This window comes from Polyergus mexicanus, unplaced genomic scaffold (genome assembly GCF_030449975.1).
Source record: "Polyergus mexicanus isolate NDT 795.1 unplaced genomic scaffold, iyPolMexi1.0 SCAF_4, whole genome shotgun sequence".
Classification (NCBI taxonomy): Eukaryota; Metazoa; Arthropoda; class Insecta; order Hymenoptera; family Formicidae; genus Polyergus; species Polyergus mexicanus.
In genome coordinates, this window is record NW_027223324.1 from 2,074,172 (window position 1) to 2,091,504 (window position 17,333).

Genomic DNA, 17,333 nt, shown 5'->3' on the forward strand with positions numbered 1-17,333 from the left:
CGCGAGAAAGAGAGAGGGAATTAACATTATTTATTTTTGGATATGGGGTGCCAATTGAATTTTTTGCTCTTCTTGACATTGTTCGATATTGTTCCCCTCGGAGATTACCATTATCTCGTTCAAGAGACAGATACTATGAGCGTAAACGAATATTTTTCCATTTTAGCCAAAATTATTTACACTTTTCGACAATAAATATATTTCAATTCATTTTTTTTATGAAAATCCATTTTAGGAGAAGAAAATGTTTTTCGAAACTCTTGCGAGATGTTCTGCAAAATAAAGGATGAATTGTAAATTTCAAATGCATTGATTTTCTTTTAAAACAAAATTATGTCGTTTTCTTTATGAAAAAATGAATTCATCACACGCGTTCATAATCTACGATGTACATATTGCAAATTTTGCAATATACTGTATTTTATTGTGTTTCGCGTACACAAGCACAACACGCATGAATTGCAAGATAGAAGATGAGAAAAAATAAATATCACTTCTTCATCTCGATTTAGCTCGTGCAATTGTCATCGATATCGTTCGCGAATCGTCAATTTATCTAAACGGCAAAATGTAGCCTCTCGAACATAGCTAAAAGGGAATGCTCATATTGCTGCGAGCCGATCGAGCGCATACCGCGACGAATTGCGACGAGGCAATAGAATAAAACGGCTAGAAAGGAACGGACCCTTCGGCAATGCACTTGATGTCGAAATCGACGTTACGATCTATTTCGAAATATCGTCTGTACGTAGTTTCGAGGCAAGTGCGACTAGAATAGAAACCGGTCGGAATACTATAGTGTATCGTAACAATGGGACACTTTGTACAGGCATTTGCTCCGCTTTTCGCTATCGTAACGGGAGGAATAAATATTGTTTCAGTGCCGCGGCCAAGATTCGATGCGTCGGCTTAACACGGTGAAATACGGCAGCAACGTGCTTTAACATTAACTGCATTATCGCGTTCACTTTTCATGGCGCACGGCCATTAGTTCATATTAACGAGAGAGAAAGAGAATTTTTGCTTTTCGCGTAATAATTTTCAAAGGCTAGAAAACACGTCGTAACATATCCTTTTAATGGACCGCATGAGAACTTGAAAGCTGTGATATGTGTGTTTTTTATAAGATTGTAAATGTTTGTTTATATATATATATATATATATATATATATACTTTCTCTTTTAAAACATTAAAATTATCTTAAGATATTTATCTTAATCTTTACTTTATAGGGTATACATATATTCTGCAAATTTTATATTATTATTACATTATTTTTCCTGCTCTTTATTTACTTGAAGTAATTCAGCTTACGTAGGACTTTTTTATTGCATATTTAAATTGGAAAATCGTTAGGGCTTGTTAATGCTTAGATAACACAAATAGGCATACAAAGAGTAAAATTAGAAATTAGGACAGACATTGTTCACGTTGCGATTAAATTTAAAGGCGAAGTAGGAAATTTCACCAACGCGTTGTTTTCCACCGAGTTCAAAGCTACAGATCAAACAACTCGAATTACGTGCCCCGACTGGAAGGTACAAAGTTTGGAAAATCATCCGGCGAGTGGGCAGTGCCTGTATTGTTCTCGTGACCGGTGTTTGCTTAGCCCGTACCATGACTATAACAAGAAGTTATTGTTGCCGCGGAGTGCAGAGAATGCAGAACCTTATTGAATTCGTGCAAGGTGTAACGAAAAGGATAGCCTTTGCGTATCGAGAACCGAGCTCGGTAGCTTTTCCCGGTGTTCATCGAAAGTTGTGAGAGAATGCTTTATTGAATGGCGAAACAAGTCCGAGGAATGTAAAAGTTTGTCTAGAAAGTATGCAGAAATAGGATATATAAATATACATATATTGTATATAGAATATATTTGATGTACACGATATGTACATATATATAAAATTTCGAAATGTAAATCAATTAACTAACAAAATTGTCATGTTAAAATAAATTCAACACACAATTTGCACAGACAATAAAATAATTAAATTAAAATTTATATTTGTCAAAATATCTCTATAAAAATAGAGATTGCCCACGCACAAATTCGTTATATATATTATAGAAAATATTATAACAATACATGTGTATGTCTCCACCATATTCTATTATGTAATAAATATTTTCGATATCGACGATATTCTTTTATAAATATTTATAAAATATCGTATACATACACATCTCGCGCTTTATATACAATTTTTTCATTCTTTTATATTTTCCGTAACAAAAATAGCAGCGCAAACTGATAATATTCGCGGTGAATTAATTTCAGCAGCTCGCCGTTTTCAAGATACCGTATTTTTTTATGCCGTTACATCTTCGTCATGCTCTGAGCATCGTCATGCTATTTCCGCCATTTTCGCATGTACCTCGTAACAATTTCAATTTCTACCTGCGCCAAAGTTCCATTTTCCCCGGCATACAATGGAAAATTTTATCGGACGCGTTCTATCTCGCCCTTCTTGCACGCACGGCCGTTCCATTGGGATTTTCGATGCCACTTTCATCCTTCTCTATGAACCTGTCCGCCTTCTTTTTCATCATATTCAGTTATTCCTATGGGATTATGATAATGAAGATTTCCGCACAATCATCGAAATCTCCGTTAATGGCAACTCGAGCGATTAAATCAAATGAAATCTGCGCTGGGATGCATCGTATAGCAAAGTGTCATTCGAGTAAATTGATTATTTCTTTATCTGTCTTTCTTAAAAATTATTAAATTAAATTAAATTAAATTAAGTTTATCACGCTTTTTCTGCAAATCTTCGAGAATAACAAATAAATATATTATGGATTTCAATAAAATTTTTTATTTCTAATATAATATTTTTTAATTAAATTCCTTAGTTTAATTATATCAAATCACAAATAGTGTTTAAAATATACTTATTATATAATATATTTTTTACTATAACGAACTGGTACTATGTTGAACTAATATTAAAAGATGGATTTACCATTTGTCTTGTATACGGTATATGATAGCAAGATATTAATTAACATTCTGTAAATTGGACGCTCTAGTTAACATAATCAAGAATGCAATAAATATGTATTAAACAATCCATTTATTAATTATTCAAATTAGACGATATATTAATGTTAATTATTAGAGAGAAAGGATTTATTTAATATTGAATTACATTATTTCATAATAAAAATAATGAGATAAAACGTCTATAATATAATTACGGCGAGACTTTCGAGATTTACATTGTTTCATCTTTTCAAATTATTAGTGTTTGATCATTGAGCGTCATGTTTCGTAAATGCTAGATATTATTGTGGATTGTGAACAATGATGTGACTCTTTATAATTGTCGGAAGTTCGTGTTTAATCGAGTACTTATCGCAATTATCTATAGCATGCGCAACTTTTACTCAGACTGCTGACTATGATGTTATAAAGCGAGTTCCGCGTCTAATCTCGTTTGAATGTACGGTATACTGAGTTTCCATATTCATCTAACTTCGACTTTGCCTTTAGCATGAGTTATACAGCCCGGTCAATGTTTCGTTAGATAAGATTTGTCCATGCACGGATTTACGTGCTTCGTTAAACTTCTCGACAGAGAGCTACGTTCTTTCCATAATATTTCTTCCGATAATTTTTAATGGTAAAATACACGTGATGTCTATATATATTTACGTTATATATTTTTAAGAGAATACGAAATATATAAAGTGTCTCCCCATCTCTGTCTCTCTCTTTCTATCTCTATAAATTTTTTTACATTTATTCTTTTACATAATTTTCCGAGAAAAAATATCTTTTTTATCGGGAAATTTTTCCATTAGAAAAATAAATTATAAATAAAAAATAGGATATTTAAGACAAATAAAATATTATTTTAAAATATATAGACATGTGCAAAAAAAATTTTATTTGCACGCAAAAAATCTAATATGAGAAACATCTGATTTAATTACAAGCTTACTGTAAACTTTACAGTAGAAACAATCGCTATGATTGATATATAAAAAAATAATGAAGAAAAATTCTAAAATTTAATTTTTTAGATAAAGAGATATTTGAGCAGCGTGGTTTTTATATTTTTGACATCATCAAAGTGATACGTTCTGTTTCAGGTTCCAGTATCGCCAGCGTGGTAGCGGGAAGCAAACCGACGAGATCTTGGGACAAACCTCAATTCGACGATATTGCACCGCGAAATGTCACTGCCATCGTCGGTCAGACGGCGGAGCTGAATTGTTATGTCAAGCATCCGGGCGATCGTGTGGTGAGTGATATTTTCATGCCGCATTTGCCACACATCCATTGTTTTTTCCCCCTGTACCTCGAATGAGAATCCAGAAGAAGAGGATTCCCCTCGGCGATACACCAATTCTCCCGATTTTTTTTCTCCAATAACTGTTTGTTATTTATTTAGCCCGACAAAATTATCGTGATAATTTTATAGCATAAATAATGGAATATGTAATATAATAGCGTGAAGATATTTGATTTTATAGAGTTTAATTAAAATCTATAAAAAAGAATCTTTAAAAAATGTAAAACATACAGCGCTCGCACAAACTATATTCCATTTTGTATTATTTCATACATTATCACGTCGAGCTGATATTCCGTGTTACCGTTGATTTAATCACGTTGATTAATGTTGTGAAATTGCTAGTTTGAAAAACGATAGCTCTCGTACAATGTTAAGTTGTCGTGTTACTTCAAAATACTTGAAACAGAGATCCGAGATTATGAGTACACGAACCTGTGACTCTATGTATTAGCGGGGATTGTAGAACCGCACGCTACAGAAAAAAATCGATCGAAAAGATAAAATTTCTTTTTGTCGAATTGTTCTTAATATAAATAAATTGTATACGATCCTTATTTGACAAGCTTATATAAATATAATGCCATGTGATTGAACTTTAATTGATAAGGGATTCAATTTGATTGCTTCATCACTGAGCATATTTATCCTCGGAGAACGTAATCGAAAACACAAGCATTTCAGTTTAACATCCTTGTCAACTCTATACGTTCGTAATAATAAATATTTGTTTCCCTATCTACAATTAATTCCGCACAATTGCAAAGTCGCGTCGCGATTGCGCGGAAACTTTTGCGCGCATCGGTATGGAAATCTCTCTCAGAAGAACGTTTATCGTTAGGGGATGCAAATGGGACAGCGGAACTCTCAAAGTCTCGACAAGTGAACAATAACACCGTCCTGAGACAGTTCGCCGCTAACTGCAAACAGTTACGAGAACTCGCGCGATCCAACGTGCCGTGTAATAACGGCAGCGCTTTCACGAGGTCCGCGCGTAGAGTAACAGCAGGATAAAAACTCGCGCAGACATTCATGCACAGGTGGCATTCACAACGGCCAACAAGAAACGCAAGAGGTTGCAGAGGAGCCTGATTAAATGCAAATCTCGCCGTTATTACGGCATCCTCGCGCAGAATGCAACAAAGTCCCTTAACGTCGCTATTCAATCAACATAGAGGCGTAAAAAGAGTATATATCTCGTTTTTAATTAAATAAAATCGTTCGTACGTTGATTTCGTACGAATTATATTCTCGTTAGACTTCAGCGTGATCGATGGATGATTTTATGTTTTGCTGACAATAAGATCTTAATCTTTAGGATGGAGCTTTCATGGTGGGCTGCAAAAAGCGTTTATGACATCGTTACACTTTATCGATCCGCCGCAAATTGTTTTGAGTATTATCATCGACAGACATTAACGGATCGTTAAACTTTAACGACCCGTTAGTGTATTCCAGATACATAGAAAGTCAAATGTTCAATTCTCGCTTCACGGGAGATTCGAGTTTCAAACACTTGCAACGAAATACCATCGTTTAACTTAGTTGCTTGTTTAAGATTATGTTTATTGCAATGTCCTTAATAGTGAATGTTTCAACCACATATAAGCTTAACAAGTTTAGATCTTTTATTATTATTAAACAGATCTAATTATGAAAAATTATTAATTCTTTTGTATAATATGATATCTGAAATAATATTTCGAATACATGGCGAAGATATGTTGAAATCATCATAAAATATTTAAATATTTGAAATATTTATTTGATCAATTGATTTCTACCTATCTTATTTAACTGAACACTCTTTTATAACAATTTTGCAAGTTTGCTTCCTTTCTGTAGAATCTGAAATTTCTAATTATAATAAACGCCAGATTTAATTCCGGTAATGTCAAACATTATTTTTGAAACTTTATATCGGATTTATATGCAATTTAAATGCAAATTTTAATTTTGCAATAAATTTAGTAAAGCATTTTAAGCAAACGTATCAAAACAGTAATTTCCGATGATTTATGTTTAATTAACTTCTTGTTAACTTTAACAAGAAGCGCTTCTTCCTCTATAATTGCAAATACAAACGAACAAAGTCGGTTATTGTTTGATCCTGGATACTCTGGGGCGTCGACAAGACCGTTTGTGTGAATTTGTTTGCATTGTCTAAATTTTGTCGCCTATTTCATGAAAGAAAACGCGTGTCTCTAGGTTCATTAACACTTTGCGTAGCGCTAGCAATAATGCAATGTTCTGATAAAATAATTGTCTTTGTGTATAAATGACGTATAGATGTTGATTCATTCGATAAGGGCAATTCGTCGCTCCTTCGTGCTCAATATATATTCGTATCTCAGTTTCCGTTTGTGTATATATAAATTTATATAAAAACAGACGAACGCGCAAAATTTAAATAAACAATTATCTGTTAATTATGTAAAACTCTCATTTCTCAGTTAATCTGTGTCAATTATATTATCTGACTTGTGTCAAATCGCGCAGTTTCTGGAATATTGTACATCGGGCGGCAAACTGGATTCGATTTATACGTAAATGCTCGCATAATTATGAGTGTTTATCTGAGTTAGCATACATATCGGCGCGATATCAATATGCACATTAAATTCATTAAAGTTGCGTAATGAACAATTGAGGTTTAATGTTTATTTTGCACTGCATATTCGCGTATTACTGCACCCTAGAGCGGTATAATATATTCGCGTATATAGAATGCGCGTTATATATTATTAATATCATTCGTTCACAGTTTTAATCGCGCGCGATTATCCGCGATAGTTTTATAATATTTGAACAAAATTGTTAACATTCCACTTAGTTAACTATTCTCTCCACTCGCAACAAAATATCTTTTATTCATCACGATGTACAAATTAATGGTCTCGATTTTAATAATACATTGAGCATTGTTTTGATAGAATAATGTTATTTAATTATATACAATTATATACAAAATTATATTTAATTATATACAAAATGTCGTCGATTAATCTGCTTCATATTATGTTTCTGTGCGCGCAAAGTAAAGTTTTAAATAATAAAGAAGAATGTCCAATAAAATTATAATTAACAGCTTCAAAGGAATTCTAAAAGAGAATTAGTTAGAGTTTTATTTTCGGCAAGCTTCGCATAACGAGCGCGATCAATTATTGTTCAACGCTTCTTATATATACGCAACGCCTGCAATCTCGGTAAGACAGCAACATCGTTATCAAGGAGTTTTATTATTTTGAAACGGAACAATAATTGTCCTCTTACTTTAACGCATCATTGGGCACCCCCGGCTGTCGTAACAAGAGAGATGGTCGTTACACCACTTGTCTTTACTCGCTCCTGAAATTCTCGAGATTGCACGCGCCACATTGTAGGGGGTTCATTTACCCGCGTCAAATGTGTGCGTATATATGTATATGTATACATGGTATCTACCTTTTTTCTTTCTATGAAGAATAATTGGGAAATATTCTACAATTTGTGGCATTATTTATAATTAAAATAATTTTAATATTGTTTCTTTTATAATTAAAATAATTTTAATTGTCTCTTTCTTCTAAAATCTAGTTTTGATACTTTAAAAATATAATGCGTTAGGAATGATAAAAATGCATACAGAAAAAAAAAAAAAAAACGTACAATACAGAGAAAATACGTCTTGAGAATTGCCCATCTAAATAATCTTTTTTATATAAATAGATTTTTTGTATATATATATTTTTTTAGAATTTGTAAGTGTTTTTTAAGCTTTAGAAGATATATGATTTTGGAAATTGAAGCGGAACACCCGGTATATATAACGTATGTACGTGTGCATGTATCTAATGATCGTCTTGGTTAACACAAGGGCTGCTTTTAATTGGCAGACGCAAGGTCTTTGGAATAGTAGAAGAAGCAAGAATAGAGATTGCAAGGGTGGTTATCCCCGACGGAGCGTCCTCTCGTGCTGGCAAATGAACCGATCAAGTATACCCGGCCAAGTAGTTGCTGAGAGTATTGGGTCAGACCACCCGCCACTACGTCCATGATATACATGTCGCGTACAGCGTACACGTAACCGGCACAAACCTCTCAAAATACGTATGCACGTTGCTGTTATATTGGCAAGTGTGGATAGCTGGCGAAGATCAAAGGATAAGTGTCGGAAGGCGACTACCAAATTGAATAAAGCGACGAACGTGACTTCAATGCTGTAAACGGTTTACTACTTGATCGATACAGTTTGCATGTTACAGTGAATTTGGTCGATTGTTCTGTATATATTGTATATTTTTTAAATATTATAATTAATATTTTTAAATTATTTAAAAATGGAAATATGATATTGTATCATAAATTATTGTACCGAAAAATTAATTTTTTTCAACTAAATTGCTGAAGTATTTTTTATAATGATTATAATATTTCTAATTTATTATGATTATAATATTGAAGAGATCGATCATTATATCGAATATTAACGTTTTTGATAACATTAAAAAACACGACGGTTATATAATATATTTGAAATCGATTCTGCGCGTGCGTGAATTATATAGAGTGATGTGTTGAAAAGTGACAATTTTTCGTTTAATTAACAATCGGCGGTTTTATATCGGAAAGAAAGCTAACCAAAATACATCGTATTTCTCACCGTAGCCAAGCTTGTAGTAAGCGGAACAGCCGGCTTGATTGTAAAATGGATCGGAAGTAATCTGTTTAATCGAGCCCTTCCCATCGCATGTACCATCTGAAATAGTTCGAATGGCTTAGGCTTAATCGTGTATCTACGTATCACCAAAGCAATGCTGTTAAAGGAATTCCGATACACGCTACAAGGGTTAACATTTGATTGCGCGAATCGGCTTTTCATTAGGCAAAATAGAACGCACCAAGTTCTCTCGTCGCTGATTCTCTTTGTGCGACATTATATCTGTTTATATGCCGATGAAGAGCGAATGCTCTTGAAACGTATAATTTTCTCTGACGCGAAAATTTCATTTTAATAGTCAAAAATACGGCAAACCCAAGTTAACGTTTCATCCAATTAACGGCGGTATTAAATAATAAATCAGCAGCAGGTAGAGGCAAGCATCGTAAACCGATTCGTTTCCCATTTAAAAATTTGTACGTTTTACGCGATACCGCGTATTCCGCTTCTCCAAATCAATTTAAGCAGAAATGAGTCACGACGGATACGTGTAAAATTCAGCGGAATAAACTGTTCGTTATTTATAGAGTGCTCCGTTGGATATGTATTGTTTATCTCACTATAAAATGCAACGATCATAGCTGTAGAAATTTTATGTTTACATTTTTATATTTAAAGTATTCAATAATATAATAAACAATGCACAAAAAAAATCGACACTGTTACGATAACGTTGAATTTTGTAACAGATTGCCATTATATAAATAAGAGTCTTACTTCGCGCAACAAAACTATATTAGTACAGTTTTTTTTTTTTTTTTTATCAACGATACCTTGAATATAATGGCTGTTACTAGAACAGCGAAAATCAAACGTCAAGCTTTGTAACGTAACATTTACATTGGTACGTTTTCAGGCTATTAAATATAATAAAAAGAGTTTATATTATTCAGGCATTATAACAATTGATAAAATCGTTTCAATTGTTCTATTAAATGCGCAATCTCATATCATTTTGTTCGAAAAAGGCGCTCACTCATGACGCGTAATCTCCGCTATTATCCGCTATTACCACACTCCTTTTTTTTCAATCCATCGCGGAATATTTCGAACGTCTGTCATTCGAAAATAAAAGCGTAGCGTACAATATGCGAGCAGCTCGAAGGTATTTTCCGGCGACATCCTTTCACGTCGCGCCGCTAACTCCGATAATTGATTTAGCGGCAGATCAGGAACGTAATACATATAACTGCTCCGCGCGACGGCACCGACGGTGAAGGGAGATGAAGGGGAGAGAGGGTTCCGTTTAAACTTAGTTTAATTAAACCGTGGATTTATTGGGCACCGCTTGTGATACGCGCACACGAAGATACCGGCTATAGTAACAGGCGACAAGAGGGTACGTCAGTGTACTCGAACAGGGATTCGGAGGGAGGAGAGGGTAGGTCGGAGGGAGAAGGAAAATGCTACACGTGTCTACGATCCGTGTCCCGTTGTCATTGTGTGGGTGTATATATACGCTATATAGATAGACGGGACAAAGTCTTCGAAATGGCCCCGGGAGAGATATCTCGCGGGGCATCAATTGGGATAATGGCACGACTGAAGATTCGCGAAGAAATCGGTTTTGTGCCAGTTTCGGCGCGATTCAGCGAGGCGATATCCTCTCTCCTCGCGAAAATGTCACGGGATCGGCCGCGATGCATATTCAGCGGAATGAATTGCGCTTTAATGAAGGCCGTCGACGGCTCTCGGGACGGGGCCGACGTGAAATGTACATCGCCGAGGGCGAGCTCGCGATTAATTGGGATCGAGGAGAGACGAGAAGCATTCGGACGCCGCGCCCCGATGTATCTCGCGATAATTGCTCGATTATTTTCAATAACTAGTTTTTGTCCCGCGTTGCATTATGCCATAAAATCATGTCAGCAATTAACAGTATTCCTTTCTTCTGCTCGAATGTTTTCAAAGGCAGCTTAGATCGTTTTCCTCGGAGGATTTTGTTAACAAACTTTGTTAACAGTATAGCAAAGCTTTATACTTTTAATTATATTTATCGAAATGTAAAATATATATAATAGAAAAACGACGTTTTTATACATCTTTCCTTAATTTGTCTGCATGATTTTTTTTAAATTTGCAAGCGTAAAATATTTATTTGAATAATTTTAATCATTGCAATGTCAATAGTATAGGTATTGATAAAACGTCGCAAAAATATTATTATGCAAAAAGACGTACATATATGTTACGGTAATCACGACTTTCCTGAGATACTGTGTATTCTGAAAGTTTTGAACTCTTTCAAGCAGAACTGGAATCGCTATTATATGTATTTAAGGAGCTGAAATACATACATACGTATTGTAATTAAGTTGGTTCTTGTTGAGAGAGAGAAACGTATTCAATTACTGGCAACTCATTATATGAAACTACGAATACTGGTTTCTAATTATTCGATGCTTTTACTTTGCAGATCCAATTAGCATATTTTACTTATAATCTGTAATTGGAGCAATAGTCCGATAACTAATACTAATTCAGTATCGAAAATTGCTCGATGATTGTGGAAAAAAGTATTTAATTATTTGAAGAGAATCTAATTAAGACGACAAATTATGTCGCTTTAATTAAATTTATTTATTCTATTAATATATATTCTTATTTTTCTATAAGACAATTTTAATTAATAATATAACAGTAACTGTCTAAAATTTCTACATTTTAAATCTTTTAATTTTTTATTAATTGATATCTATATCTATAAACTTTAATTTTGTATTTATAATTTAATTAGAATCTTTTTAATGACTTTGTCATGGCGTTTTAATGATTTTTAGGTTTTATTTGCCATCATCTCCCACTTTTTTCTCGCTCTCATCTTCGAGAACTCTCTTCCATTTTATCCCTCGATAAAAGGGATTTGACTTTTCGAGTACTTCTTCAAGTACCATTATCTTTCACGGAAAATCTTATTAAAATTATTACCTCATAACCTAAAAAATTCGACGAATACCAAAGACATTAATTGACTTTTAACTTACCGCACCCTTGTTTGCAGCTAATTAGTGAGCATACTTATAATGTGCTTTCGAGAAATATATAAACGGAAAGACAAATCATCGTCATTCTTTATCAAAGAATTTATTAGCGATGAATGCGATAGAGTATTTATATAATAATAATATCTATATGGCAAAAAAGGTTGAGTGGATCTTTATCATTTCGCATTCTTGAGCGAATGCTGACTTGCATTTTTTTTGTCGACTCACGTTGTATAAAAGCCGCATACGCGCGGTTTAACGTACCGGAAATTTTCATCGGCACGGCATTTATGGAGCAGGAAGACATACGCGATAAATTTACATTGAAAGTTACTACCGCATATAAACCGTATTACGATTAGATTTTACGAGAGTTTGCGAAAATGAATTCGCAAGTATCATTAAGTGCTACAAAAGCATGACGTTGTACGGAAAAGTCAAAGCGAAACATTTTTCTCGCACAGACGTAATAAAAAAAAAAAAAAAAAAATTCAATTGTCAGTACGGACACGAAACTCACCCTAGTAATCCTCGGCAAGGTTGAGTGTTTGTGAACGAGAGTATTCTCTAGGATTTCCGCCAAAAGCGTCTTTCGATTACGTACCTCTGTCCTAAAGTTTGCTTAGTGGACGAAGAGTCCTGTCCATTACTCGACTGAACCATCTACTACTATACCGCTGATTTCCAATATCTCAAACAAAGTGTCAATCGAACGCAGAATGGAAACTATTGCCACTATCGTACAGTTTCAATACGGGAAATATAAATAGTGACACTGCTATGCAGAATGCAGCGAGAAAATAATATTTGACAAAAATTGGTAATAATTGTATTAATAAAAAACAAAAAACATGATTTATCTAATATCATTTTTGTATATTTAATATAACGGATGCAAAGCTAAGAAAAACAAATTGCGCGATTGTTTCCTTTTTTTAATTTTGATCAAAACTAACAAGGATAAATCTCTTGTGAGAAGGCTGGGAACGCTCTCGAGGAAATGTTTTTTTATTGTATAAAGAATATTGTACCTGTTTGTTTCGTTTGTATAAAGAAGACACACGTAGAATTAACAATAATGGCTAGCGAGAACAAGTAGATCGGATTCTTTGTTTCCGATTCAGCAGAAGGAAGAACAATAGCTCGTAAAAAACGATTGCTTTCAATTACCTTTATCTGTATTTACTGTGACCGAAGTAAGGCCGACCGGGTATAATTGGCACCCGTTCCTCAGGGATTGTCTTCGCCTAGATAGACGCCCAGATGGAATTAGCCTGCTCTTGCGATTGTTTCTAAGTCTTCGTTTGTCGCGGAATTTATTGTGACGTTTGCCCTAAATTCAACGAACCGGAGAAGTTCAAAGTTGGCTTAGTTGTCACGATTTCTTTGCAAATAGATTAATGACAGTGATCTTTGTTAACATTGATTGGCATCATAATTGGTAATGTTGAGAAAAAAATAATTTTTGTACAAAGTCATATTCATTAATCTAGTTTTGTTCCACGATTATTTCTTCAGATGAATAGAAATGAACTTTTGAACTTGTTATATATACAATACATGTACACGCGTAGTCTCTTAATTAATTTAGCTTTTGTACAAAAAATCTGGGTCTTTTAAAAAGGGTGTTCTACAAAAATTCGGCGCTTTATAAAAAGCCCTGGTTTTATAAAAAGCGCGCAACATATAATATGCTATTGATGTTCGTGAACAGACGTTGAGAGTTATACATGTATTGATTTTATATATTGGTGTTTTAAATTAGACATGCATATGTAAAGTTTTATACCACATCTAGTAAATACTAAATTTTTATTAACTAACTTACACATTATTTATTAATAAATAATAGAATTTTTTTAAATATATATACGCGATATTTAGAAACGATCTGTAAATCTCTGTATTAATCTCTGCAAAAAATGTTTAAAATATGAGCTTAAAATATTCATAGATATAAACAGATTTACTTATTCGGAAAAAAAATATTGAAAAAAAAGCATAACTGTGTGTTTTAAGGCGCTTGTAGTTGCGCGTTATTCACGTGTTATTGAAAACTGCATTAATGAATGACGATCAATCACCTGTCATATCCTTTCAAACTGTGGCAATCACACCAGGGTTGCTGACACATCGAGTTCATTATTCACTGACACATTATTCGCACGTAATCTATCATATTTTTCTAAAATAAAATAACGTACCAAGTAAAATGCAGATAAAAACGGCACATTTTCCTATTTTCGATAAATGATTTGGATCGAATTTGACGACGCGGCTCTGAGCAGCATGTGTAATTCGATCGAATATCGGGAAGTAAATTCGACGCGCAAACGAAACATCAAACGGATCAGTCAAAGGAACATTTCCAAAGCCAATTTCGAGAGCGGCTATTAACCGCAACGGACAGACGAACGACGCTTGCTGGCATACAATACGAACAAAACACACGAAGTAAATGGCATTATTGAAAGGCGATGCGCATCGGTGTAACGCCTGTCTGTTCCACTGAGAGGACAACACCACTCGGGGAATTAGTCTCCTTAATTAGCTTTATTTACGCTTACGACGACCAATGCGGAGTGAAGTGCCGGAATAATCCTCATGGCTACCCCCGTATCACTTTAGCCGCGCGGAGACGCCAAAAGCTCTTATGCGATCGAATTCATTGGAATTAGATGCCACTAGATAATTTTGACATTTAGAAATAATAGTATAAGCTTCATATAAAATATTTAACGATACAATAAACCGTATTTTTTAAATATATGTATATTGTTATGCTTTTCGTAATATAAAAAATTATTAAAAAAATGAAACTTTACATTGGATTCCATTTTCATATGTATGAACTATAGTTCGCAAATTTGGAGAAGCTATATCTATTATTTATATCTTAAATCTTTTAAAACAAGCGGATACACTTTTTAATTCTTTACACAAAATTATTTTCTTCATTCTTTCATCGCTCACGTGTCATTAAAACCATGTCGTGAAGTATCTTATAGATCAATTCAAGGCAGTATGCGACTCTCGATCTCTTACCTTCGTTTCTTCCTTTTTATTAATTATTTCGTGCCGCACCGTTGTTATTCCAAGCGAAAAGCTCGATCCGTCGCAATGTAATCTATTAAGTCGAGTGCAACGAGCTGCACTCTTCCCGATATTGGAGAAAAGCTGCAGCAAGATAGAAAAAGGCTGGGCTGAGAATGGGGGATCGAAGGGGAAAAATGGAGAACAACGAGGAATGCAAAAGAGAGCAAAGCGCCGATGACGGTCGATGGCAAAAATGCCTCTTAGCCTTTTATCAGCCTGGCGCAGGCATAATTTTAGTAAGAGATTATTAAAAGTAAAGTTGTGTGCGCGAAAAAAGATTCCGTGAGAAATTATTAAAAGTGAAACGTCATTAACGAAAATAAGGACCACGGATTCAGGTGAAAATTTAATATGCTTCAAGACGTCATGTCTTCGTTAATCGGATTCTCTCCTAAAGTTAAAGACGTAGTTATTGGATTATGGATAAGCAGTTAATTACATGCTTATTTCATAAGTGTATCCAATTATTCATCTTTCAATTAATAATTATATTTTTTTGCATAATTATAATTATTCTAAATACTTTAATTTCTGAATTATAATAATTGATTTTTGCTTTTTTTAATTATTTAAGATGTATTAATTTAGAATGATTTCTTATATTTCTTGGAAGAAATATTCTTTTAAAGATATATCTGTATATATATTGTCGTGAAACATATATTTATCAAGAACTGATCTCGCTTGTAAAAAATAAGAAATTTAATCTATTTTTCCGCCGGTTTTATTTTTTCCATGTGTCAGATGCAAAATGCTGCCGTTATAATAATTAGATATAATAAGCCTGGATTTCATGATTAAATATTTGTATTTTTAAAACAGAAAATTTTATACATTTATATGTATATATAATTTATATAATTTATATATATTAATTTATGTATAATTTTTATATATATGTTGAAATTATGAAAACAAAATTCCCTTTCTCTATGTTACAAATTATTGACTAATATAAATAATATTTAGAAAATAAGAAATCCTTTGCTCCTTTATTCTTTCTTAAATATAAATTATTATATATTGCAAAATTATTAATTAATTATATTATAGAAATCTTTTTAGTTTCTTTTTTCCTTTTTTTCTTGTTATCATTTTTTTCTAATCTCTTGTACATAAAAAAAACGCGATCTATATATCGTTCAAAATTTGTTGCCGACCATGGTAAGATACTCAATTATTCTTTAGAGTGAGATTTGGTTATTTCTAGAGTCTAGATAAAAAGGAAAATGAGATTTACGCTCGATCTCTGCTCGAGAGTTTTCTCATTACCGTTTCCCCAAACCGCTTCGTAAATTTGCGCGGTTTCTCTTTCGAGGGCTTCTAATGTACTGTAGCTCGCGTAAAGGGACAGAGAGATGTACCGTTAAACCAGAAGCGGAGAATACCGACCATTGTTGTTGAGTATGCTTGTGCAAAACGTTTTGCGATACCGGCTGACGAAGTAAGAAGAGGTGACATCAACGTATCCGGCCTAATAATACCCGCTATTCGTGTCCATTGTTGCGCGCATCTTAGTTTAATGACGCGGCATTATCTGGTATCCTCGGGACGTATCTAGGGTACAAGAATTTATCCCTGATGGAAATTCGATATGAGAACGAAATAGAAAATCCCGGCTAATGCACATTAGTGCAATATTCATATGCGCAATTTTCTTATGGATATAACAATATCTCCGGTCTGGATACTGGCTGATGGATTCAATTATCTTGTCCATATTTTATAAACTTGTCTATATTTTATAAAAGAACTCGTCGGCTGACTTCCGTTCATTGTACATTCATGTATGTATTAATATTTTTATTATTTTAAATTATTTCGTTGGAGAATAAAGATATTTACTTTTTATTTATTTTTGAATTTATTCTATTGCAAGATTTTTTTATTGCAATTCTCCTGCAACATTTTTTTATTTGATAATACTACGAACAAAAGCTACGCATTGATATTGACTGCAAAATATCCATGAAACTGATAAATTGCATGCTGGAATTGCTAAAATTACATTTAAATAAAAAATCTCTTATTTGACCGTCTCTTACAAAATGTCAGCAATTTGTAAAACGTCGATAAAAAAACTTTTATACAATTACGTATATTTATGTTGTTTTTTTTCCACTATTGTGAGAGAGTTATTATATTGCATTTTGTGATATCTATTAATTATCGCGTTTATCCAATCAGTCACAGTTATGACGCGAGTGTTAAAAGAAAAATAGGATGGTTATGAATCCGTTAAAAAGAAGTTT

The 17,333-nt window shown here is 33.4% G+C and overlaps 1 protein-coding gene across 5 annotated transcripts in view; it reads left to right on the forward strand.

Moving 5' to 3' along the window:
• Positions 1 to 17,333, forward strand: part of LOC138932377 (protein amalgam) — a 207,709-nt gene that overhangs the window by 64,403 nt on the left and 125,973 nt on the right. For all 5 annotated transcript variants that reach the window (XR_011446765.1, XM_070294135.1, XM_070294136.1 and 2 more), the window contains exon 4: positions 4,100 to 4,251. Coding sequence is in view for 4 of the 5 variants with exons in the window: in XM_070294135.1 (XP_070150236.1) it covers positions 4,100 to 4,251 (152 nt within the window). In the remaining variant the exon portion in view is untranslated. The remainder of the gene's footprint in view (positions 1 to 4,099; positions 4,252 to 17,333) is intronic.